General features: G+C 40.2%; 3 protein-coding genes across 5 annotated transcripts in view; all 3 read right to left on the reverse strand.

The window, feature by feature from the left end:
• The window catches only part of fhl5 (four and a half LIM domains 5), a 29731-nt gene extending 15141 nt beyond the window's left edge, over positions 1-14590 (reverse strand). The window contains exon 1 of one of the 3 annotated variants that reach the window (XM_034195468.1): positions 14459-14590. The gene's annotated coding sequence lies outside the window, so the exon portion shown is untranslated. Of the gene's footprint in view, positions 1-4832; positions 5836-6517; positions 7321-14458 lie in introns of those variants that run through there. The other 2 variants (XM_034195469.1, XM_034195467.1) reach the window with 2 other exon arrangements.
• Positions 12978-14599, reverse strand: LOC117532173 (alpha-(1,3)-fucosyltransferase 9-like). Its single transcript, XM_034195464.1, has 2 exons — positions 14459-14599; positions 12978-14255 (listed from the first exon to the last, which is right to left on the reverse strand). The coding sequence occupies exon 2, from the start codon at positions 14245-14247 to the stop codon at positions 13171-13173; it is 1077 nt and encodes a 358-aa protein (XP_034051355.1). The 5' UTR covers positions 14248-14255; positions 14459-14599; the 3' UTR covers positions 12978-13170.
• Positions 14600-22651: 8052 nt separating this feature from the next.
• On the reverse strand, positions 22652-25423 carry LOC117500794 (alpha-(1,3)-fucosyltransferase 9-like). Its single transcript, XM_034159574.1, has one exon. The coding sequence runs from the start codon at positions 24924-24926 to the stop codon at positions 23781-23783; it is 1146 nt and encodes a 381-aa protein (XP_034015465.1). The 5' UTR covers positions 24927-25423; the 3' UTR covers positions 22652-23780.
• Between the last annotated feature and the right edge of the window lie 2177 nt (positions 25424-27600).

The raw sequence follows: 27600 nt of genomic DNA on the forward strand, positions 1-27600 counted from the left end.
GCGCCAGTCTCTCAGCAACGTCTCAGACAAAGGAATTCCAACGAGGGGGCTGGACCACTCTTCCCACAAGGTGTGCTCACAGGCGAATGACGTCACCGACAGGCGTGGAAAAACTCACGCATGCGCACGAAGGTTCAAGCTTGGCTGATGTAAAAACATATGAATCAAATCCATATAGTTTTTTAAAAAAATAAAACGGTCGGTTTCTTTTCTAATAGACCTCGTATTCTGTAATTGGGCATTAGTATTCTTTCACTCTAGGTCCCTTAAGTTCCTTTAGTCTTAGATTAGTTCTGGTTATCACATTTATTGTGTTTTGCTTTAGTCACAGGTTTTGGTTACAACCTTGAACCACAACACTGAAGATGGAGGCGTCCATCTTCAGTGTTGCTTATCAGATTATGTTCCGTTTGTCATTTATTGCATTCTCTGTTTATCAGTTATCTTGTTTTATTTATTGCATTATTCTGTCATCACCTGTTTTGTTCTCTGTTTTACTAATAGTCTGTTTTGTCATCATCATTTATTGTATTCACTTTTATGTCTCAGTCAGTATCAGTTATATTCTAGTTTTAGTTATAATCATTAGTTTTCTTGTTTTCCTCTTTTTGACTTGTCACGTTAGTTCTCAGGTTTGCCCCTTTTGTTTTGCTCACGTTAATTATTTGTTTGTCTTGAGCACTTCATGTTTTTCACAGTAAGTTTTTCTGTCACTTCTCGCTTTGTTTTGCCCTCTCGCACTCTCTTGCCTTTGTTCCCTCTTCTTTGTTTCACAAACCACACCTCTTTCCAGTACCTTCCACACACCTGCTTCACCTCACCTTGAGTAGTCTGCTCCTTATTTGAGCCCTCACAGTTCCACACCTCACTGCCTGATTGTTCACTTGTTCATTCTCTCACCTTTACTTCATGTCCTGTTTGCTTCTTAGTGTTTTGGCCTTGCTTGTTTGCTCCGACCTCCACCTTGCCTTAATCCTGCATTTACCTTGTATTTTGACTCTGCCTCTGTTTTTGCCTTGACGCAGTTTGTATGACCTCAGCTCGTATTATTGACCACATCCCAGCCTGTACCCTATATATATATATATATATATATATATATATATATATATATGAAAGCTGCTGACAGCTCGTAGACAGAGCTCATAGAGTGGAAGTGAAGCTGTTCGGTTTAGCAGCAAATGTGACATTCACCTCCAAAAAAAAAAAGACTTCACCTCCTCTGCTCACTTCAGAGCGCTGGAGCCAAGCTGAACAGTGGCTCATCTCAGCTCACAGCCGGTATCCTGACAGAACACCGGAGCTGAGCAGGAACTTGCTAACAGATGGTCCGGTCGTTATCTGGTAAGCTTTCAATCTGTGTGTTTTTTCAGATGCTGTTTAGATATTTACAGAGTACGTTCATGTCCAACTTACTTTTTCTATTCGCGTTTTTGGCTTCTGGTTTGTAAAGAAAATATGCGTTTTGGACTGATTGCCATGGAAACCAGTCCGATATGGGAAAATATCCGACCAGTAATCAGCCAATCAGAGCGCGCATAGCGTCACAGCCATACAATAATGCTCTGTATTTACAGTTGTGTTCAAATAATAATGTATAATAAGTTCATAATGTTTAAAAAGTAAGAAAGCTCAAAATTCCATGCACACAAATGTATTGGGAACACTGCACATTCTATTCCAAATCAAAACAAGATGAAAAATTTATCAAATTTATTTGTTATTACTTTACAGAAAGTGAAGTAAACGTTGTACATGCTGGTTGTTGTTCCAGACATTGTTAAAAAGAACGGGGTACTTTGATTAAAAAAAAAAAAATTGATTGGAGAGGGGGAAACATAAAGAATACCAGAAAGTGATTGCTGCTCAAATATTTTAAAATGCGATCCAAAACCAGAAAGATATGGAACAAAACCATTGGAATGGATCGAAGAACAGACAGAATGGCAAAGACTCAGCCAATGATCAGCTCCAGGTTAACCAAAGGTATAAAGTTACCTGTGAGTACTGTAACAATTAGAAGACACCTATGTTAAACCAAGCCATGGGCAAGAAGCCCCCACAAAGTCTGATGTCCTGAAAAAATGACGTGCTGCAGAGGTTGCAATTTGCCAAAGAAGACATTGACTGGACTAAAGCAAAATGGTGCATCATTTTGTGGACTAATGAAAGCAAGAATATTCTTTTTGGGTCTAGGGGCCGCAGACAGTTTGTCAGACGACCCCCAAAAACTGAATTCAAGCCACAGTACACTGTGAAGACAGCGAAGCATGGTAAAGCAAACATCACGATTTGGGGATGTTTCTCATACTATGGTTTTGGGCCTATTTATCACATACCAGGGACAATGGATCAGTTGGAGTACATCACAATACTTGAAGAAGTCATGTTGCCTTATGCCAAAAGGAAATACCTTTTAAATAGGTCTTTCAACAAGCAGCATCTTGATTCCAGACTAACAAGATTAACGTTATGGAGTGGCCAGCCCAAACCTTCATGTTTTGATTTTGAATAGAATGTGCAGTGTTCCCAATGGATTTGTGTGTAAAAGCCATTATAAGGATTTTGAGCTTTGTTAACTTTTTAAAAACACACTGCTATTATTTTGAACACAACTGTATTTCACACTATGTCTTAGATACTGTACTTTGTTTCATTAGTAAACAAACCAGCAGACCTACGTTAGTACAAATGCTTTTGGATGAGTTGTTGCGTTGGTTGTAAATTTTGTAAAGATATTTTCAGACACACATTCTAAATCTGTCAACACTCAATGAGTTATGAGGATTTCTCGCATAACACTACAACCCCTGGCAAAAATTATGGAATCACCGGCCTCGGAGGATGTTCATTCAGTTGTTTAATTTTGTAGAAAAAAAGCAGATCACAGACATGACACAAAACTAAAGTAATTTCAAATGGCAACTTTCTGGCTTTAAGAAACACTATAAGAAATCAAGAAAAAAAGATTGTGGCAGTCAGTAACGGTTACATTTTTAGACCAAGCAGAGGAAAAAAATATGGAATCACTCAATTCTGAGGAATAAATTATGGAATCACCCTGTAAATTTTCATCCCCAAAACTAACACCTGCATCATATCAGATCTGCTCGTTAGTCTGCATCTAAAAAGGAGTGAACACACCTTGGAGAGCTGTTGCACCAAGTGGACCGACATGAATCATGGCTCCAACACGAGAGATGTCAATTGAAACAAAGGAGAGGATTATCAAACTCTTAAAAGAGAGTAAATCATCACACAATGTTGCAAAAGATGTTGGTTGTTCACAGTCAGCTGTGTCTAAACTCTGGACCAAATACAAACAACATGGGAAGGTTGTTAAAGGCAAACATACTGGTAGACCAAGGAAGACATCAAAGCAGCAAGACAGAAAACTTAAAGCAATATGTCTCAAAAATCGAAAAAAGTACAACAAAACAAATGAGGAACGAATGGGAGGAAACTGGAGTCAACGTCTGTGACCGAACTGTAAGAAACCGCCTAAAGGAAATGGGATTTACATACAGAAAAGCTAAACGAAAGGCATCATTAACACCTAAACAGAAAAAAACAAGGTTACAATGGGCTAAGGAAAAGCAGTTGTGGACTGTGGATGACTGGATGAAAGTCATATTCAGTGATGAATCTCGAATCTGCATTGGGCAAGGTGATGATGCTGGAACTTTTGTTTGGTGCCTTTCCAATGAGATTTATAAAGATGACTGCCTGAAGAGAACATGTAAATTTCCACAGTCATTGATGATATGGGGCTGCATGTCAGGTAAAGGCACTGGGGAGATGGCTGTCATTACATCATCAATAAATGCACAAGTTTATGTTGATATTTTGGACAATTGAAAGGATGTTTGGGGATGATGAAATCATTTTTCAAGATGATAATGCATCTTGCCATAGAGCAAAAACTGTGAAAACATTCCTTGCAAAAAGACACATAGGGTCAATGTCAATGAGCAGATCTGATTTGATGCAGGTGTTAATTTGGGGGATGAAAATTTACAGGGTGATTCCATAATTTTTTCCTCAGAATTGAGTGATTCCATATTTTTTTCCTCTGCTTGGTCTAAAAAAGTAACCGTTACTGACAATCTTTTTTTCTTGATTTCTTATAGTGTTTCTTAAAGCCAGAAAGTTGCCATTTGAAATGACTTTAGTTTTGTGTCATGTCTGTGATCTGCTTTTTTTCTACAAAATTAAACAACTGAATGAACATCCTCTGAGGCCGGTGATTCCATAATTTTTGCCAGGGGTTGTAGTTTAGATAAGCATTTATGGTATACTTCACATCACAGAATCACCCCGGTACTTGTTAGAAAATTCTCAAACTCCAAAAACGTCAGGATTCAGGCTGGTGTCAGTTCAAAGATTTAATTTAATTTAAGGGAGCAAGTAACATCATACAACAGTGTATTGCAGTATTTAGATGTTTTTCGAGCTTCCTGTTTATACAGACCACCACAAACTAATGCCAGGGTATCCCCTCAGGGGTGGCCTCAAAGGAAACTGGGTTCTTCCATTCCTTATATGGTAATTTCATTCTACAGGGCCAGCTACAAAAACACACATATGCATCCCACCACACCCATCTTCTGCTGTGATAAGTTCTTCTTAATATTTGTACACAATCGTCAACCTAAAACACGTCATCTCTTATGCAACAGTTAACACAATAAAATATCTTCATAAGATATGAAGAAACAGGCGTCAGATATAATAGAAGATAAAAAAAAACAAACAACAAGGAGGACATAACTGATAAGTAAACGATAAAGAATACCACAGTACTGGATTGCAGACAAGTGGTAGCTCCTCACCTCTCAAAAGTAGCCATCTATCTGCCAAAGCTAGGTGAAATGTGGGTGCTTCTTGGCCATTTCCAGCTGCTGGGTTCCTCAACCCTGAAGCACCTGTGTACTGGATCGTGCACAATCTGGCCAAATTTCTGCAGCTGATGTTGCTTCTCTGTGTGATACTCTTCATTTTAATCTCCCCACGTGATCATTCATTTGACACAAAGCCATTCCAATGGTAGCCAAGGACCCACCAAAGACACGCAGTTTGCAGTTTAACTTGTCTAAAAGAGAAGAAGCAATTTTTGAGGACAACAAGATGCAAGTATTAGAGAAGATAGTTGTTTTGAGGGAGTGTAAAAGAAGCCATCTGTGTGAGATTCAAAAAGCATGTAAGACCGTCTTTCAGGTCAGGTTTGGGATGTGCAACACGTTGCTACATACACCACAGAACCATCTTGGTTCCTGGATGACAGCCACTGGTCCATCGCCAAAGTAACTATTTAAATGTAGGTGTCGCCTTGGCTTTCCCAGTTATTGGAGTCCTCAACACTGAGGTGGCTATGTACAGGATTATGAAGAGAAATGTGGCACATGGTCAAAATGTCAAAACTGAGGTTCCCTCATAATGCAAGGGACACTCATCTTAAGTCTCCCTAAGTAGCCATTCATTTGACACAAAGTCAAATGAAGGGTGTTTGATACAAACTCATTCCAGCAATATCCAAGGATCATCAATCAGGGATCTACGTAGTACCAAAGACATCCAGCCATCTTCTTCAGTCAATGGTTAACATCAAAGTCTTATAACCATACAGTAAGACTTGGACCTTCATTCTCCTGAGAAGGTATCAGCATTGCTCAACAACTCTGTCCAGTGACCTCATGACTCCATAAGCTCTGCCCAACAATCTCTTGGTCGCAGTAGCTAAAAACCCAGAGATACACTGTTAAACCGAGCACTCCATTTTAATACAATAATTAAGTTAATGTAACTCAAACTTTGAAAACGTTATAGTCATTTCCATTAATTAAACTAACTCAAAAATGAATTGTTATCATAACAACTCAGTTCCTTTAAGTGCATTTCAAGCTTTGGGGCATTTAAGTGTTGGTGATGTATTTTCAGCGCATTGTTTCACTCATTTTAATTGAGTTTATGTAACGGACGCCAGCAGGTGTCGCTGTGCATATGTAGTTAGTAAACCTCACTACCAACAGCTCAAAAGAATTCTCTGGTCACAGGGCCAGAGCCCTGGGTTTTAGCCTTCTTTAGGTTACAGAGTCCGACTTCCATGCCGGAGATCGTGAGTTCGCGTCCCAAGGGGAGTGAATGGGCGGAGTTATAACAACACAACGCAGAGTCAACAAGTAAACCAAAGAATGCATCAAAAAAAACCTAATACAAAATGTAATGCAAATTTTTTTAGGCAGAAATTTATTTGTCACTTTTTTATTGAAAAACACAAACTAGATTTACATGAGTCTAATTAATTATAAATTAAGTTACTAAAACTTTAACAATTAAATTTTTGAAAATTATTTTATTTAAGTTGTTAAGTTGTTTAAGTTGTATTTAAGTTTTATTAAATGGCTTAAGGCAATCTGTTTCCTCAAATGGTTTGAGTTCAACAAACTCATTGAGTTTTACAGTGTATGAATGTCACTGCTGAGATACGTGAATATCTCTACAAGATAGCAACATTCACCGCATACAGGCAAAAGTCTGATTGCCGAATCTTGATCCAGGGCAGTCATGACTCCAGACACTGAAACAAGAGATAACACATTATGAAAAAGTTCAGATCATGATTACGACCAAAATTATCATGGTTATCAGTATTATCACGATATTGTTAGACTGTGCTGACCCACAACATTCTTCTGTATAGAGAACATCTTCATCTAATATATCACTTGCAGTCTTGTAACAGTCAAAATATTCCCCCACTTCAAACTTAGTCCTGTGAGAATGCTGGACAGTTTCTTGGAACAGCCAATTTGTGACATTTTCTGTGACTAACATTTATGTGTTCATTCTTGATGTAATCCTATGGTGAAAACTAGAAAACTTTACTGATTTAAAGGGAAACAGAAACGCTTTTTGAGAATTTGTTTGTGCATTCCTTGGTAAAAAATTGTTATTCATACACTTGCAGAATGTTTGAGCGCAGTGTAGATAATATTATTTGAATCAAATTTGCCACTAAATTGACATGTAAATCATCATTGGCTGAAGTCAGTGGAGGGCATTTCCGGTTGACGTCACTGGTTGGGGTGTTCTGGGCAGTTTACTGAGCTCTCTCATTGAAGTTCTATTAGTCTCATCAAGAAACAGGTGGAATATGCCAGAAAGCTGCGCATGTTGGCAAAATGGAGGAACAAGGGAGACAGTATTTCCTTCCATAAATAAGTGGTCTTGGTTATTTTTGTCACGTTGTCCGTGACATTTGATTGATAAACAGGTGTATGTTTTCTGCTTGTGCCTGTGTTGTCTGAGAACACGGATGAGACTTACACACACCACTCACACACAGAGATGTGCACACACACACCACTGACTTCATGAATGAAACTTGGTCAATAAAGGATAATTGCGTAAAAAAAAAAAAAAAAAAAAAAAAAAAAAAAAAAAAAATATATATATATATATATATATATATATATATATATATATTTCGTAATGGCATTTTAACACGTATTTTGCGAGTGTTCAGTCGTGAATCCCCATTGAAAATGCATTAACACCTGGGAACTTTGTCAGTATTTTGCCCGGTTAGGAGGTGTCATGTCGCTGTCCATGAAGGGACGTTCGTGTTTAGTGGGCAGCATTGGGAGTGCGGACTCTAGTAGTCATATATAAGCTCTTTGTTCATGCCTCTGGCAGGGAATCTCAGAACGAGGCTCACCTTCCCCCCAACCAGGTACGTCACCCGCCTGACCTGCATAAATGGTAGCAGCTGGTCAATGTCAAAGCCTCTCAGATCACGACTAAAACAAAGTTTTCTGTAGATGTTTTATGGTCTTTAGTGTTTCTTTTCGGGGGAGGTGATGGTCTAGTGGTTAAGGTGTTGGGCTTGAGACCAGAAGATCCTCAGTTCAAATCCCAGCCTGACTGGAAAATCGCCAAGGACCCTTGGGCAAGGCATTTAATCCCCTATTGCTCCCGGTGCGCAGTGAGTGCCCTGTATGGTAGCACCACCACATCGGGGTGAATGTGAGGCATTATTTGTAAAGCGCTTTGAGCGTCTGATGCAGATGGAAAAGCGCTATATAAATGCAGTTCATTGACCATTTAACTATCAAAAGAACACATTTTTTGTGTTTATTCATGCTATAATTAATCAGTGGGTGTTTCTGTTCCCCTTTAAGGCATGACCACCTGAACTTTCACTATTAATCCTCAGCTGACACCAATGGATGATATGTCAACAAACTTGGCAACGCACATACTTGTTACTAATGTGGGCTTGCAGTCTTCAACAGAGGCAGATGACAAGGCTGTGCCATCTGTCCATAGTGGAGGCGACAAAAGCAAATACCAGAGAACTAGGATGTGGCGTAACTAACAACAGCCGGCGGAGCAAGGCGTAACCACCACAACTCGTTCTCCTTTCTCTCATCAATCACTTATCAGGGCTTTTGTATCACTATTTATACCTCTGCCTGCATTGCATGGCACTGTATAACAGTGTGGGCAACAACTGTGGAAATAACATTTGATACAGATGTAAGAACAGTGCAGTATATTCGGTTGCATCACAAATAAAGTTTCAAGGCCAACTCACTCAACTCAACCTTCCACATCTTTGTAAAATAAAATCATAGCAAAGGCTTTAAAAAAAAAATAGATGCAGTATTAATTTTTAAAAAGTAAAAGAATAAAGGACATTTTGCACAGAACACAATTAATAACAACTCATATTTGGGCTATTAGAGGTCATATGTTGAACAGATATGACAGACAATCAGAACAACTAGCTACGGAAACTGAATAACAAAATACTCGTAGTACTCCCTTTCCGGTGGTGTTTATGTCACAGAGCAAACATTCCAGTGTGCTGTTGACTAGAATGTATACAAACAAACTGCTGCTAATGTTAAGAACAGAGCCGTGGATTAATTGCAAAGTTGACATACAGTGGGGAAAATAAGTATTTGTTACACTGTCAATTTTGAAGTTTTCCCACCTACAAAGAATGGAGAGGTCTAATTTTTTATCATAGGCACACTTCAACTGTGAGAGACAATCTTAAAACAAACAAACAAAAAAATCCATAAAGTCACATTGTATGAGTTTTAAATAATTAATTTACATTTTATTGCATGAAATAAGTACTTGATACAATAGAAAAACAGACATTAATATTTGTTATAAAAACCTTTGTTTGCAGTTACAGAGGTCACGTTTCATCTTCTACAGATCTTTCAGGTTTTGAAATTCAGCTCCCTCCAAAGATTTCAGGCCACTCCACGACCTTGAAATGCTTCTTACAGAGCCCTTCCTTAGTTGCCCTGGCTATGTGTTTGGAGTCATTGTCATGCTGGAAAACCCAGACACGACCCTTCTTCAATGCTCTTACTGAGGGAAGGAGGTTGTTTGCCAAAATCTCATGATACATGACCCCATCCATCCTCTCTTCAGTACGGTGCAGTCGTCCTGTCCCCTTTGCAGAAAAGCACCCCTAAAGTATGATGTTTCCACCCCCATGCTTCACGATTGGGACAGTGTTCTTGGGGTTATTCTCATCCTCCAAACACGGCGAGTGGCGTTGATACCAAAAGCTGTATTTTGGTCTCATCTAACCACATGATCTTCTCCCATACCTCCTCTGGATCATCCAGATGGTCACTGGTGGACCTCAAATGGGACTGGACATGTGCTGTCATGACCAGGGGGACCTTGTTACCCTGCAGGATTTTAAACCATGACAGCAACATGTGTTACTAATGTAATCTTTGTGACTGTGGTCCCAGCTCTCTTCAGGTCATTGACCAGATGTCTTTTATACAGGTGACGAGTTCAAACAGGTGCAGTTAATACAGTTAAAGAGTGCAGCACAGAGCGGGCTTCTTAAAGAAGAACTAACAGGTCTGTGAGAGCCTGAATTCTTGCTGGTTGGTAGGTGATCAGATACTTATTTCATGCAATAAAAAGCAAATTAATTGCTTAAAAACCAGACAATGATTTTCTGGATTTTCTTTAAATTCTGTCTCTCACAGTTAAAGTTTACCTACGATAACAATTACAGACCTCTCCATGGGAAGACTTGCAAAATCGACAGTGGATCAAATACTTATTTGCCTCACTGTAAGTGTGATTTCATATCATGATGACTCGTTTTTAAAGTGGTAACTGTATTAATTTTGATGCAGTCACGATAAAATAATTAAAAGAGTTTCCGGTTAAGAGATTCCGGTTAAGGGTCCCAGGAAGGCTGGAGCCGACCCAAGCCAAAAGAGAGTACGCAAGCTGTAATTGAAATCGTGGACCCCGGGTTTAAGTGTGAATGAGTGGCACTCACAGGAGCCACCGTGCACACCCACAAAGAAGATGTGTCAACATAACAGATTAGCAGCATTAGGAATGAAAATAAAAGACTGTGTGTACTGTATTTGTGTTTTATTTATTTATTCAAATGCTCCCCAGAAGAGGAAGTAAAGAGGCCAGGAGCCTTTGGCCATTTTGCCTTTTGTGTAAAGTGCTTTCTTTGTGTGTACAGCAACCGAAAGCACAAACTTCACTTAAAATATGTGTAACAACATTTAAACAATGCTGGAGTTTGTCCAATCTCCTGCACAGATCTCAATGGTTCGTTCCAAGTGATAAGTCAGTTCATTTGCAGGTTTCACAGTTACAAATAAAAATAAATAAGAAAAACAGAAAATTAATTTAATTTATCCAAATTCACATTAATAAATAAGTCAGAAAAGAATGAATGAGAATTCTGAGCACAAAGCTGTGGTTCATTTTGCTTTAAATTTTGACATGGTTTTTCACAGTATTTTCTAGTACATGTTTATATAAAGACTGTTAAATATGAAAGTCGCCATTTTATATAGATGCACATTAATCAACTGTCCAGTCAGTTGGGAGTGTTCAGTATGTTTCACAAAGGTCAATGGAATTTTACATAAGAAAAACAAAACTGTTTTTCATTTATTCTTATTTATTATTTATTTCTAAGTTAACCACTGCATTATGTGCTCACCGGCCACTTTATTAGGTACACCTGTTCAATCGTTTGTTAACAAAATACCTGACCAACCAATCACATGCATCTAGAGGTGGTGAAGATGATTTGCTGAAGTCCAACTGAGCATCAGAATGGGGCAGAAAGGGGATCTAAGTGACTTTGAACATGGCTTGACTGTTGAAGTCAGACGGTGTGTCTGTATATTTCAGAAACTGGTGATCTCCTGGGATTTTCACGCACAACCACCTCTAAGGCTTACAGAGAATGGTCTGAAAAAGAGAAGATATCCAGTGAGCAACAGTTGTGTGGATGAAAATGCCTTGTTGATGTCAGAGGAGAATGGGCAGACTGGTTGAATGGGCGACTGTGATGCCATCATGTCAATATGGACCAACATCTCTGAGGAATGTTTACAACACGTTGTTGAATCCTTGCCATGAAGAATTAATGCAGTTGTGGAGGCAAAAGGGGGTCCAACCCTGTACTAGCAAGGCATACCTAATAAAGTGGGTGGTGAGTGAAATTTAATACTATAGCACAATGCACCCAATGACAATTGCAGGTTAATTCTTCAGCCAAAGTATGGGGGAATTGGATCAATGCAGGTGCCCCCAAAAACAACAGCCACTCTGAACGACCGATAAGGGAATCGTTAAGCAAAAAGGCTATTGATGTCGGTGGATCGAATCATTTCTTAAGGAGAGCTCTCTGCTCCAGCATGCATATTCATAAGGAGTGAATAACATCAAGTTTTAAAAGGCACAATACATCGACTTACTATATGTAACACGGAGCTGAAATGTAGCATGTGAAAAACTCTTACTAGCAATTTAGGTTACTGGTTAGGATTGGTCCAAATTAAGAGACTCACTCATTCTCACTTGTACTTATCAGAACCAAAGTTTTCAGAGGCAAATGTGAATTAATTTTTACAGAGTTCCTGAAGGAAATTTTGCGAACCCATTCGCTCGCTCACTGGCTGTCTCTATTAATCCTTTGCTTTCCCTAATACTGGTAGAGTTCCTAACATACTTGAAATTAAATAAAAATGGTGTGTTTTTACTTTTGTTACAGTACAAACAGATGATGAGCAGTAAATCAAAAGCAAATGAAGGCTTAGCAAAACTAGTGTGTAAATTTTGTAATAATGTGAAAGACGAGGTCTGTTAGAAAACTATCCAACCTTTTTATTTTTTTAAAAAACTATATGGATTTGAATCATGTGTGCTTGCATCAGCCACGCTTGAACCTTCGTGCGTATGCGTGAGTTTTTTCACGCCTGTCGGTTGCGTCATTCGCCTGTGGGCAGGCTTTGAGTGAGCACTGGTCCACCCCCCTTGTCGGATTTTCATTGTCAGGGAAATGGCTGAGCGATTGGAGCAGCGCTGAATCAAATTTTTCCAAAAACTGTGAGAGACAGCCAGGTAGAAACCATTCTGAAGATTCAGACGGCTTTCGGTGAGGATACTCTGGGTGTCACACAGATTAAGGAGCGTTACAACCGGATTAAAGACGGCCCACAGCGGCGGAGGGCGCTCCACACTCCGAGCTGCCATCGACAGGCTAAAACAACCAGATCATTTCCAAAGTGAAGGCTGTGTTGATCCGGGACGTCATCTGACTACCAGAGAAATTGCAGAAGAGTTGGACATCAGCACTTTTGCGGCACATTCCACTGTTACAGGAGATTTTGTAATGAAAGACATGCAGAGGAATTCACGCGTCGGGATGGAGCCGCAATGGCGTGCAACAAAAAGCACGTCCATGTTGGAAACAATTTGGAAGATTCAGACGGCTTTCGGTGGCTTTTCAGTCGAGTGAGTATCCGAGAAATTGTGTAACAGCTTTGCATGTCACAACTTGTCCTGTGAGACTTCCAACACGGACGTGCTGGAATCTGATGAGGGGGGTGGACCAGTGCTCACTCAAAGCCTGCCCACAGGTGAATGACGCAACCGATAGGCGTGAAAAAACTCAAGCATGCGCACGAAGGTTCAAGCTTGGCTGATGCAAGCGCACACGATTCAAATCCATATAGTTTTTTTTTAAATAAAAAGGTCGGATAGTTTTCTAACAGACCTCGTAAATAGTAACAGACCTTGATGTTAAGTGAAAAACAAACCTTTCAAACTTGAGTATTCAACAGCAAAACAAATAAAGCACGATCAGTCCCAGTACCACTTGTCCAGGTTCTTAACTGTCTTGTATTCTTTGTGGTTACGCAAGTAATCACACACCAAACATGTGTGTTCGGACCAAATGTAGGGCTTCCTTACTTTAAAGTGACGTCGCCACTCAAAGTACCTGAGGTACATTTCCTCATTCTTATCGAGTAGCAGTAAGTAGTCAGCCAATTCTTTGGGTGATGTGAAGTCGTTTACATGGATAAATGAATCACCCGGGACAAAGTTCTCATAGTTCTGCCTAGGTGGGCCAAGAACCACTGGTACGGTTCCCAAAGATAGTGGATTATACAGTTTTTCAGTAATGTAGTCCTTGTGAATAGAGTTTTCAAAGGCAAGGTAGAACTTACAGCTGGTGATGGTGGAGTCATAGTCTTGCCATGGGATTTTATTCCCAAAGGCTTGTCCGTACGCATGAACCGGAATGTGTTTGGTCAGTTCATTGAAGTATTTCACACGTTCATGTTCTGGCCTCCAGTGGCTCACAATCCAACAGATCAGCTTGTCTTTTTCCACTGGTACAAAGGTCTCCTTATGTTCCAGTGGCATGATATAGCCAGAATGCACTGCAATGTCAGCATCCTGGCGGTAATTAAGGGTCAGATTGAACAGGTTCTTAATCCCAGGCAACTTGGAGGTATATGATGGAGACTCAAAGTTCATCCATATCCACTTCTGAAAGTGCGGTCGCGGGAGCAGTGGTAGGTTGGACAGGTCAGTGCTAATGTCTCTGTGATGGAAGACAACGCCGTTGGCTTTGCTGTAAAAGTTCTTGTCTGATGTGAGGAAACAGCCCTTGATGTTGAATTGTGAGCCACAAACGTCCAAGTCATAGTGGATCCCAAACGGGAAGAGCCACATCAGCACAATGGTCAGGTTTTTACCAGTCTTACTAACAAACACGTTTTTCATATCATCTGCAGATACTGTTGCCTCAACAGGATTCACTAACCACCTGGTGGGTGGCTGAAAATACACCAGGAACAGACACACAATGCATCCCAGAGTGACAATGCCAAGCAGAAGGGGTCGAAGTCTGAGAGGACTTTCTGTCGACATACTCTGCCCTGATGAGCCAAAATAAGAGGAAAAAAAAGGATTATCAAAAAGTAGGAATAAGCATCCTCCCCTCACCCACCCCCCCAATGAAAAGGCTTCTTAAATCATGCCGTGACATGCAAATATAAAAACAGTCCAACACTTGCTCACGTAACACAAAGCACAAGCCCAACTTGAAGAGCAGATTTTTCACAATCTTCCTCACTTTTACCTTATGCGTCTTCTGTAATTCCACTTGCTGAGGCTTGTTTCACCGTATTCCTCCTCTGACTCTCAAAGAATAAGACTTTGTAGCATACAACCCCAGCTCGAAGAGGGGATTTTTCACAGACTTCCTCACTTTTACCTCATGTCTCTTCTGTAATTCGACTTGCTGAGGCTTGTGTCACTGTGTTCCTCCTCTGACTCGCAAAGAATAGGGTATGTCGTGTAAACAAAGGGACTGGCACACCCAGAAGTGGGTTTGCTCTGACTTAAAGGCTGGTAACATGTGACATCCTGCTCATAAGACCCAGAGCTCCTGTTAAGACAAAAGTCAATAATCTCTTCTCAGGTATATCACAAAGCAGCTTAGAGAGGGATAATGCAATTCTTTTGTGTTTGCAAATAACTGAAAATCCAGAGTGTATTTGCCTTGAAATAAGAACAGTGACTTCTGTGTACCACGATACCCTTAATAAATATTATGGGTGAACCAACACCCCTTTTAGGGGTGTCACGGTACAGGTAAGTCAGGGTTCGGTTCATATTTGTGTTTAGACGTCACAGTTCAGTATCTTTAATCTGTGAGCAGCAGAAAGCGGCCATCAGCCACTTTAGCACTGTGAGAAAATGTAAAATGTACGTAAACTTTCCCTTTTCATTAAATGTTTATGAATCAAGTGTTTCATATTTTGTTTGCACCAAGCAAAAAATCCAAGAAACCCAAACAAGAGCGCTCAGAGAGTACACTATTCCCCCACTGGCAAGTGCTGCTTTGGTACAAATGCTTGCTACATTGTGATAACATTTCAATTTATGTGATGACATTTCTTTTATAAATCAAGAGAAACATTTCTTCCAAATGAATCACAATTCATGAACCTGGCAGTGTCTAGGTTTGTTAATCGAGGGACATAACTCGAGCAAAATGTGTCAAATCTTGTACAATATAACACTAATGCATATGGCCAACCTATTACATGGATTTGTACCAAGTTACTTGAACTTATCTAAAAGTGTGAGCGCAGTTGATTTCAGAATGCAAGCACTTAACCCCTTAACGCCCGAATTTATATAGCTGTATATAAAAAAATGTTTTGTGTGTGTTTTTGCCTTTAAGTAGATGGTAAATAATGTTGAGATTATTAATTTCACTTTTGCACAAAAACTAGATAGTAATATTGGGTATTCTGGTAATGACTTTATGTTATAATGTTATAATAATAACGATGGTATGTTGCAAATTTGCAACAACAGGCATACAGGTCAATTTGGTAAGTTGCATATTTGAGTCAGAGATTGTAGCATATATGCGACGATGGGCGTTAAGGGGTTAAGCATGAAACTGATGAAGTCTAGCTTTGTTAATCAAGGTACATAACTCTGGTAAAATAGGCTCAACTTGAAGGATATTAAAATATATTACCAACTTATAACAAGCAATTGTACCAAGTTTCCCAAAATTCCTACTAAAAATGTGAGAGGAATTGATTTCAGAATTCGATGTTTCACAGTTGTGAATCTCGCAGTCCGTGACTCATATGAGAGGTCAGTTTCAGCAGAGTTCTGGTTTAGGGCACAATGTAAACACACCTCATGAAGTATGGGCAAGAAGACAACATCGGGCAATGCCAAAGTCCATCACAGGTGCTTGGTGGCTTTCCTCACTCTTTTTGCATAGTCACTCAGTTTTTGAGTCTACTCCACAGATTTACCATAGAGTGCCATACTATTTGTATTTAAATGGACTGCATTTATATAGCGCTTCTCCATCTGCATCAGATGCTCAAAGCGCTTTACATATAATGCCTCACATTCACCCTGATGTCAGGGTGCTGCCATACAAGGCGTTCACTACACACCGGGAGCAATAGGGGATTAAAGACCTTGCCCAAGGGCCCTTAGTGATTTTCCAGTCAGGATGGGATTTGAACCGAGGATCTTCTGGTCTCAACCCCAATGCCTTAACCACTAGACCACCACCTCCCCCCAATTTCTTCATAACTGATGTAAATAAAGTCCAAGACATATTCAGTGACTTGGAAATGTTCATGTATCCATCCCCTGACTTGTCTGAAGAAAACTGGCAATAAAACTGATTTACAGGTGTTATACCAAAGGGTTTCATTACTTATGTAACCCATCATCTTGGCTTTTATATTTGTAATTAATTTATATCAAGTTGTAGAGATTTGCTTTGAGTATGTAAAGATGATAATTTTGGAAATATTTTGTATTTGAAATGACAAACAAAATGCGAGAAATACCAAGCGTTCCAATACGTTTGGAGGGCACTGTATGGCAGATGAAATGAGATGTGTGATAACAAATTGTGAATAGTTATGTCCATTCCACATAATCCCAAAACTGTAAAACATTTTGAAAACCCCACATTTCAGACACTGTTTGAGTTCACACAAGGGAAGAAGACATCACAATGTGAGTTGAAATATATAACGGAATTTGGAAGTTATTAGTGACTTAGAACAGTTCTCGTTTTGAATCCTTTGAACCGCCTGTGTTTTGAATGTTGCTTGTCTACATTTAAGACAAAACACCAGTGGAAATGTTACACACGCAGAGAGTGCATGAGGAAGCAGGAAACTATTGGGGATAATAACAGCAGCACTGTTATGTGTCGACGCGGGTTGAGGAGCGGACCTGCGTCTGACAGAACCCAGCGGTAAAAATAACCAGAAGGCGGTTCCCAACAGAAACAATTTATTTTTCACCTGTGCTTACAAATGTAAAACATAAAAAGCGTCCCTCTGGTGGAGTGATAAGTGGCACGTTCTCCAGCGCCCGCAAGGATTAAAGCCCGGCGCTCCTGGACCCACTACCACCGCCAAACACCCCCCAGGTGGACACGACGAACCGATTCTCTGTGGAGCAAAGAGAAGGTGAGGTGAGTCAGCAGATACAACTCTATCTTTCGCATAACACACGCTATCAGCAACACACTCAGGTCAATGTTTCTTTTTAACTTTATGCAAATGAGCAGCCTCTCACAACAAGTGGAGGATCACTTGTCCTGCACGCCACCGCAGTGAGAAGCAAGCTGCACAATTCTCTTCACAATCTCAGTTTACTGTGTAACAAAACACCAAGATACTATCAACAATTACTTAATCACTTAATTACCTTTAGCGTGTGCTGACAGCATGTGTCCTCACCCTTCCCTGCTTCACGGGCTCGATATGTCAAACCCAGGCGCGGTCCTCAGCGTCTCACAAACGAACGTCACAAGGTCGAGTTCCCGGCAGTTCTGCTCAAATCACACATGACTTATATGCAGAACGCCATCCAATTATCTGCTTCAGCTGCAAGTCTTCAAGGCCGCACGTGAGCCCCTGCCACAGGTGTTCCACATGACGCTAATAAGGGTGAGGACTCTTCAGCCAGCACTTTCTCCACAGACAAATCAGCCCTCATGCCACCTAGAGAGCAAAGAAAAGAAAAGAACACCAACACAGCCAGCCACGACCCCCCAACACACAACAAGCACAACAGAATTGAAAGCATTTGATTAAACTGTCCAAGTGGATTTTGCATCACATGATCTTTGGTTCTGTTTTTACACACACAAATAAATTTACACAGTCTATGATAGATACAGTGGGTAAAATGAATATTGAACACGTCACCATTTTTCTCAATAAATATATTTCTAATGATGCAATTTTCACCAGATGTCAGTAAATGGAAAGAAACCAAAACAAATAAGTACAGAAATTAAGTTCTGTGTAATAAAATGGAATGAGAAAGGAAAAGGAGTATTGAACAGGCTTATTGAAATGCAGTTAATACTTGTTGGTCATGAAGCCTCAAGACGCCTCCTGTATGGAGAAACTGGTCATATGCATTGCTCAGGTGTGAATTTGGCTCATTCTTCCAAACATTGACCTCTATGAACCCTGATCTTTACTTCTTTCTACAGATTTTCTATTTGATTCAAGTCAAACCAACTGTGAGTTTCCTTGTGTGTTGGGGATTATTGTCTTGCTGAAATGTCCCTCATTTCATCATCCTGGTAGATTTTTATCGAGAACGTCTCAGTACATTCTCCCAGTATTTCACAGGATTGTGTAAATGTTGTGCAGCAAACTTTAAACAAGCGCCAACATGCTCTTCAGCAGTAGTCTTGCATGGTGAGTGTGCGTACAGGCCGTGGCAGCTGAGTGCGTTACTTATTGTTAGGGATCCAAGCCGGGTGGGGCTGGGAGCAGCGGTTGCTTAGCACCGCTGTCGAAATTGTACATCGCACAGTCAAGTGCCTTATACAGATGTGTTTGTTCACTGGCTCGAGCTGAATCTCCGAGGTTATGCCATTCCCATTTTCACCTGGATAGGTTTTTTTTTTTTTTTTTGACGAATTCACAAGACCTGCAAAACAGACTTTTGATCAACTTTTGATCAACACAGAACTTTGCACAGAAAGTCTACTGAACCTCAAAAGCTGAAGTTATTAAAATTAGCTTGATGGGCCTAAACCTGCCTCAGGTGTTGTGTGGCTGGGGGGGCCTGGCTGCCTTTTGTTTCTGTTTTCTGTCCTGTCATTTGTTTTTCCTTCCAGGTGGCTTGCATTTGGGACTGAGTGGCTGTGTAGCTGAGTTTATCAGGACCTCACCCTGATCACCTGAGGCTGATCACCTGCGGCTCGTCAGGACTCACAGCTGTGATGCATCTACATGGATGGGAACATGGTGGCATTTAAGACTGGAGTACACAGTGTGTATTTGCCAGAGACTCGACCTTGTGACCAGACGGGTGAGATCATCGTCTCGGGAGCCATCTCATCATCAGTGGATGCAGAGAACGTCCAGGTTTGATGCATGTTCTGTGAAAGAGGAGGGGGTGAGGTCTCACGCTCGTCAGCACACTTCCTGAGGTACGTTAGATTTTGTGACTAACATTTATACAGTCAGTAAATGTGGTGTCCCTCACACCTTATTATATTGAGCTGTATGTTGGTCATGTAATCAGCTTCCTCTGCAGTGGAGTTTTGTGAACTGGATGTTCCATGCCTGCAGGGTGGGAAGCTGATTAGTAATTAAGCCAGGAAGTGTTTGCTGTTTGTGCACCTTTGAGCGTTCTCTCTGTGTGTTGAGTGTGGACTCACATAATGATTCCTTCTTTCACAGACTCAGTTTGTCGCGGCCACCTGGGGGGTGTCGGCGGGGTCCTTGGGTCCGGGTTGGTTCTGGCTCCGGACCGTTGGCGCTGCTGGGAGCGCACCGCAAAACCACCACGCCAGACCGCGCACTTTTATATTTTGTCACAGCACTGTTATGTTCATTAAACTCTGTTATCCTTTGTACCGTGCTCTGCTTATTTTATACTGGGTCCTTCAAACGCTGGTCGGTTCTCCGGGCTGCGTCCGACATATAACATCAGGAACAAAGAATGAAATTCCTGTTGCAAAGACACAACACAGGAAGCTGGACTTACCGTCATAATGGGAACTCCAGTCTGAATAAAACTCATGTCTGATGCAGAAATGGTGCAGAGAGGGTCTGGTTAAAATAGTCTCAGTTGGACACTAGGGGGCGCCATTAACCTCAAACGTTTATATCTCAAAAAAATGGCAAATTGGAATTGCCACATATTTGACATCTTGGGGCAACTCTTACTTGAAACACGTTTCACAATTGTCTTGAAAAGGACTCATTATTCTAAAATGAATTCATTTTACAGACTCAGCATTGTTAAAAACTACACCAGAGCCCTCACAAGAAAAACTGATCACACCAAGAATGAATGACAAGAAGATAGACATAGTAAAACTGCTTTCACATTTTAGTTCTATAATTGATTCACAGGTGATTAATGTACATTACTAGCACAAATGAGAATGTTTTATTTGAATAAATATGACATTTATTTGTTCATAACTTTGATGATGAAAAAAAAATGAAGGGGAAAAACGTACGGCAATCATACAGTCACACCAAAAAACAAAGAAACTTTAATAAAAGCAGAAAATCATGTCACATCAGACATTCGAAATGATTGGAAAATATTTGTAATTCAGTAAATAATAATAATAATAAAGAAATTACATCCGATTACAGGTTAAGGTTAGGGTTGGGGGTAGGAGTAGGGTTAGTAATAGTGAGTTAAAAAACACAACCTCGTCACGAATATTTGAATCATTTCGTGACGGGAGGATAAAAAAAAAGTGAGACTTGGCTGCATATTCAGGTGTGCTCAGCCAGTCAAGAGCTAACAGGCACCTGAATAACATTCCATTTATAGTGTCCATGAGGACCAAAATTTGGAACCTTTGGGTTAGTGGATCCTGGATTGGTGATGGAATAGTTGCAGTGAGAGAGACACAGAAGTGAACCACATTAGAGATGCAAACTGTTACATTCTGACTGTTTCACAATGGCTATGTTTTAAACCTCAACATGTCATAACGCCACTCAACCCAGCAGAAATGATTTTGTGTGAATTTAGTCACGAAAAAGATGGCTGAGCTAGGTATGCAGTGAATGAGAATAGTGAGAGAGAGAGAGCGTGCGAGAGCAAGAGAGAAAGAAAGAAAGAGAGAAACTACTAAGTCAGAAAAACAAACCATTACTTTCAGTCCATGACAGCATTTTGTGTGAATGTTTTCAAAACACACACTGCTCCTTTCTCTCGCTGTCTATATCTCAACACATACGAGGTCTGTGATGAAAAAAGCAGTCCTTTTTATTTTTTTCAAAAAATAAATGGATTTGATTCATATGTTTTTACGTCAGACAAGCTTGAACCCTCGTGCGCATGCGTGAGTTTTTTCACGCGTGTCGGTGATGTCATTCGCCTGTGGGCAGGCCTTGAGTGAGGAGTGCTCCACCCCACCCGTCGGAATCTCTTTGTCTGAATAGCCGCTGCGGACGGCGCGCGTTGCTTTATCAACATTTTTTCTGGACCTGTGAGGGATATCCGAGTGGACACTATTCGAGAAATTAAGCTGGTTTTCGGTGAAAAGTTTAACGGCTGATGAGAGATTATGGGGTGTTTCTGTCAGTGTAAGGACTTCCCACGGAGCGGGATGTCGCGCAGCGCTTCCAGGCGCCGTCGTCGGCCTGTTTCAACCTGAAAACATCCTAATTTAAGGCTTAATTCACCCAGGACATCGTGAGAGAACAGAGAAGATTCAGAACAGACCGGCATGAGGACTTTATGCGGACATTCCACTGTTTAAGGACATTTTGTAATGAAAGACGTGCGCACAAATTCGCCGAGTTGTTTCCGTGATGACTCGGCGAATCTGTCTGCGCCGCGACAGGAAAAACACCTCCGTGTTGAAAACCATTTGTAAAATTCAGGCGGCTTTTGATGGCTTTCAACAAGTGAGTAACTGAGAAATTGTTTAACAGCTTGGGCATGTTCCAACTTGCCCGTTAAGGTTTCCAACGGAGGTGTTTTTCCTGTCGCGGCCCCCCGCGGTCGGGTCCGGCCCGACATGCGACTCTGCCCGCACGTTCTTTCATTACAAAATGTCCGTTAACAATGGAATGTCCGAATAAACTCCTCATGCCAACTTCTTCTGAAAGTTCTCTGTTCTCTGACAACTTACTGGGTCAACAGAGCCTGAAATGTGGACGTTTTCAACTTGTAACGGCGAGACGCTGCCGCCTCGAAGCGCAGATCGCCATCAGGCGCCGTGGGCCATCCTTACGGCGACACTACCAGACCAAAATCTCTCATCAGCTGTTAAAATTTTTACCGAAAACCAGCTGAATTTATCGAATGGTGTCCACTCAGTTGTGCCATACAGTTTTTGAAAAATTTTTTATCAAACAAAGCAGCAGTCTCTGAGCCATTCCTAAACAATGAAAAAACGACGAGAGGGTGGACGACTCCTCACTCAAAGACTGCCCACAGGCAAATGACGTAACCCACAGGCGTGAAAAAACTCTCGCATGCCCACGAGGGTTCAAGCATGTCTGATGTAATCACACGTGATTCAAATCCATATGGTTTTTGAAAAAAATAATAAGGTCCGTTACTTTTATCACAGACCTCGTATGTGTAAATCAAATCAGTTGAGATAGCAACCATGATGCCTGGAACCAGGGCAAAATACTTGATGAAATCTACAAAAGAAGAGGAATATGAAACCAGAATTAATGAATGGATAGCTACATGTCCTGGCACACCTGTGTCACATAACCTGGATAAAAGTTTTATTTTATTTTAATTAATTTTTTTTTAAAGCTCATTCAAAGCAATATTCTCACCAGCATCTATGCTGCCACCGACTGGTGACTGTTGAATAGATGATGAGAATTAGGATGAGGTGTGGCTGTCAGAGAGAGAGAGAGAGAGAGAGAGAGAGAGAGAGAGAGAGAGAGACCATTTCTGCACAGAAATGAACTAAATCAGCAAAATAAACCATTAGTTTCTGTTTGCTTAGCAACAGTTGTCTTCTAAAAGTCAAATAACAGTCATAAATCATGAGGAAATGTTCTTATATCAATATATCCATCCATCCATCCATTTTCTTCCGCTTTATCCAGAGTCGGGTCACGGGGGCAGCAGCTCAAGAAATATGTGTGGCTTTGAAATTACATATTGTTTGAAATTAACTTGTTTGTCTCTTTCATTTACGCAGCCAAAGTTACACTAAAACTGAAAAGATGCTTTTGAAATGCTGATCTGAGCTCATGCTTGAAATGTAGCACTAAAGTCAGTATTATAGGATGTATATAAGTTGGTATCTATATCATGACATTTATCAAATATTCTTAATGTCTCCACAATGTCATCTGCTATGGAATTTAATCCAATCAAATGTGACCCACCTATGATTAAAAAGAAGAAAAAACGTCCCTGTCATTGCACATACGACAGTCAGACTTTGTGAGATTTTTAAATCTAAATTGAAGACACATCTTTTTTCCCTGTTTTATCGCTAGTATTTTATGTTATTCTGTGTCTTCTTTTATTATCTTTACTTATTTATGTTTTTGTTCTGTTACTGTGTTTTTTAAATCTTTTAATTCATTTTGTTTTGCTTTTTTAAGTTGTGTTGTGTGAAGCGCCTTGAGGTGACCCCGTTGTGAATTGGCGCTATATAAATTAATAAATTTTAATTTAAATTTGAAATTTGTTGCCTCTTCAGTTATAACAGCTCAAAGTGTGTCTATGAAACTATGAAACAACTGACAACACTGCACCTTGTTAGTCTGTGTGGCATCCAGTTCACTCACCAATTAGGTCAGTTCCAGCATTAAAATCTAGCACAACAGCTTGACTGATTTGGAAATATGTCTCAGAAGAGTTTATAGAAACCCCCGAAGAATCTTTTAACGACTGTCTTCACAAAAAATAAAGCCCGATCAACCCCAGTACCACTTATCAAGATCATTGAATGTCTTGTACTCTTTGTGCTGACGCAAATATTCACAAGCTTTGCATGTGTGTTCTGCCCAAAATATGGCTTTCTTTACTTTAAAGTAATGTCGCCAATCAAAGTACCTGAGGTACATTTCTTGGTTCTTGTCCAGGAGCAGCAGGTAGTCGGCCAACTCTTTAGGCAATTTGAAGTCATCAGTGTGGATGAAGGCGTCTCCTTGGATAAACCTCTCATAGTTTGGCCTAGGTGGCCCGAGAACTACAGGTACCGTCCCCACAGAGAGCGGATTGTACAGTTTTTCAGTGATGTAGTCCCTGTGGATGGAGTTTTCAAATGAAAGGTAAAACTTACAGCTGGAGATGGTGGGAAGGAAGTCTTGGTCAGAAATGCGGCTACCAAAGGCTTGACCGTAACTGTGAACCTGAACGTGTTTGGTCAGCTCATTGAAGTATTTCACACGCACATGGTTTGGGTTCCAGTTGCTCACAATCCAACATATCAGCTTGTCTTTCTTAGGTAGGACAAAGTTTTCGTCATCCTCTGCCGGTACGATCGAACCATAAGGCACTGCAATGTCGGCATCCTGGCGGTAATTAATAGTGAGATTGAAAAGTTTCTCGATCCCAGGAAGTTTGGAAGAGTGTGTTGGAGACTCCAAGTTCATCCATATCCACTTCTGGAAAGGTGGTCGTTGAAGCATTGGAAGGTTGGACAGGTCACTCCTTATGTCTCTGTGATGGATCACAACCCCGTCTGACTTGTTGTAGAAGTTCCTGTCTGCTGTGAGGAAACAACCCTCGATGTTGAAGAGAGAGCTGCAGGGACTCAGATTGAAAGCTTGTCCAAACGGCCAGAGCCAGATCAAAACGGTGATCAGGATTTTATCATTTTTAGTCGGCAAGACATTTTTCACCTGGTCTGTGGCTATTGTTGACTCATCAGGACTGGACGTGTTGAAGGTGAAGGTCGGTGTAAAATACATGAAAAACAAAGCCGCAATGCTTCCCACTATTGCAACGCCAAACAGAAGGTGACGCAGAACTCTGAAAAAAGTTTCACATGACATACTAATGTCCTTATGTGGCCAGATTTTAAAATGAAAACAAAAAATCAAAATAGGCAAGAGCATATGTGAAGCATTTCCGTGGGATTGGTTTTGATCACAAAAAAAAGGCAAAAAAAAAAAAAAAAAAATCAATCCTCCTGTCGTCACGCCCAAAGATGAAAAAGTTTTTTTCTACGTGCAGAGGTAATCCAGTGTCTCAGTTCTTTCCAACATGCCTAAAGCTACAGACTGTTAACAGAAGGTGACAATAATCAAATGACACCAGACATACCTCCATCTTGTAATTGTAGCCTTTCGTGGACTCCATACGGTCACCTTCACAGCCTGTTTGTCTGTCTTATGATTTGAGCCGTTCAGACCTGTGATAACACGTTTCTGCTCTGAACTAAACAGGAAGTTATTTGAACCTTTCTCTGGCTGCTGCTGTTAGACACATGTGCAGTGACACACATATCACCGCTTTTTCCAACCTGGAAGCGATGAGTCACATGATGCGTTACATTTAGTTTGGAAGAAAAAAAAAATAAGATACCTGCATCTTGAAACAAGAGCTCCCTGAGTGTTCTCAATGCAAACACATTCCAACGGTTTTTGCTTGGCAAAGGCCAACGAAGAATACATTTGCAAAAAGAGACAAGTGACATTCTTTACAGACACAAAAGACTGTCATATGTCATAACATATATATAAATACAGTTCTCTAAGGCACAAACCTATGTGTCATGTGTGTTGTTTAGTCTGTGTGATGAAAACCTCAAAAACCACAAATAGTTAAATTCTCTTTTTTTTTTTTCCAGGCAGCATATAACATTACCTGAAGATGTGCTATAAGGTTTTTGTCAGCAAAATTGTAACTAAGTACCTTTTTAAAGCACATTATAAATGTTAGGATAAACCAGGGATGAAACACTCGACTCAATTGCAATGAGGCGGACTATGAATAAAATGGGTAATGTGTTTGTTTAAACATGCAAACTGGAACTTGGGATGAGGCACGGAAAGAGGAAGAAGCACTGGGAGTCAGCCAGGGTGTGGTTTGAAAGCTGCCAGGTCGAGGTTGGCATCAGTGGAGCTGCGGTGGTGTCTGAGAATATGAAGACAGGAACAAACTTAGGATCAGTCCACAAAAACACCATCCAAAAGGTGCAAAAAAAAAAAAAAAAAAAAAAAGGCCACAAGGGACACAGGTAAACGTTGTTAACTATACCACTCAGGATACTGAATGGACTGGTGAGGATGAGTTGAAAGACCTGGGACCTCATGTACAAAGTGTGTGTAAGCACAACAATGTGGCGTACGTCCGTCTTCACGCTAACGTTCAGATGTATCAAAAGTGAAATGACTGTGGAAATGTGCGGTGCCCCACGCCAACTTCATGGCTGGCATACGCACGTTTCTACAGCTAGTGGTCCACTGGCGACACGTGGAGGTGATGCTGGGAAACTGTTAATGGTTAGTATGAAAACAAGAAGTCATCAGAATAATGTGCACACCAGAGACACAATTTGAACAATTAACCAGTGTTGCCACAGTTACTTTGAAAAGGTACTTTTTTAGTTACTTTTTGTTTCTTTATATACAGTTACTTCATTAGTAGCTTTATACAGTTACTTTATTACAAGGTGCTGGCATCTTGTAACTAATAATTAATGTTAACTAATAAGATAGCTAGTAATCTAGCTTGGTTACTCTTAAGACTGAGTAATCAGCAAAGTAACTAATAGTTACTTTGCTGATTACTCAGTCTGAAAATAATCAAGTTAGATGACTTGAAACGCGTTGCAGACATCCATTTCAAAATGAGCAGATATTTGCACAAAAACAATAAAGTTTATCAGTTTGAACATTAAATATCTTGTCTTTGTGGTGTATTAAATTGAATATAGGTTGAAGAGGATTTGCAAATCATTGTATTCTGTTTTTATTTACATTTCACATGACGTCCCAACTTCATTGGAATTGGGGTTGTATATAAGGATAATAGTGATGAGGAACTATATAAACCGGGTGCAATTAGTTTGACTTAGTAATTTTGAGAGCAAATTTTTCTTACTGGGTTTCTCAGATTGTTTTCCAGGTGCATTTCACACATAATCAACACATTTTTAATACCGGCAATATACAATGGCACAAACCTTGTTTTCACAAACGTGTCTGCTGTCAGTTTGATCTGGACTCAGCCCTTCACATGTTGAATTTTTGGGTGATATCTTCAGCACACAGACCACAGTACTGGAACAGTGTTTTTAGTTATCCGGCCATTCAGGCAGGATGTTCGGTAATATTGTTGTACTTCGTATAGTCTCTAAAGCATAACTGTAAAATCCATAACAAGCACTAGCTGTAAAATTAATGGTTTGAGTAGATTAAAAAAAAAATGAATGTAATGAATTTTGCAGGTTTGAATGAAAACCAAGCTGTTTGTTCTTTGCATTTTATTTACATCACACACACACACACCCATGTTGGTAACACATGTTTCACAAGTGCATAGGTGAAGGTAAAATTCTCTTGAAAAGGACTCATTATTCTAAAATGAATTCATTTTACAGAGTCAGCATTATTAAAAACTACACCAGAGCCCTCACAAGAAAAACTGATCACACCAAGAATGAATGACAAGAAGATAGACATAGTAAAACTGCTTTCACATTTTAGTTCCATAATTGATTCAAAGGTGATTACTGTACATTACTAGCACAGATGAGAATGTTTTACTTGAAGAAATGTGACATCT

The sequence above is a fragment of the Thalassophryne amazonica genome, chromosome 19 (genome assembly GCF_902500255.1).
Source record: "Thalassophryne amazonica chromosome 19, fThaAma1.1, whole genome shotgun sequence".
Lineage (NCBI taxonomy): Eukaryota > Metazoa > Chordata > Actinopteri > Batrachoidiformes > Batrachoididae > Thalassophryne > Thalassophryne amazonica.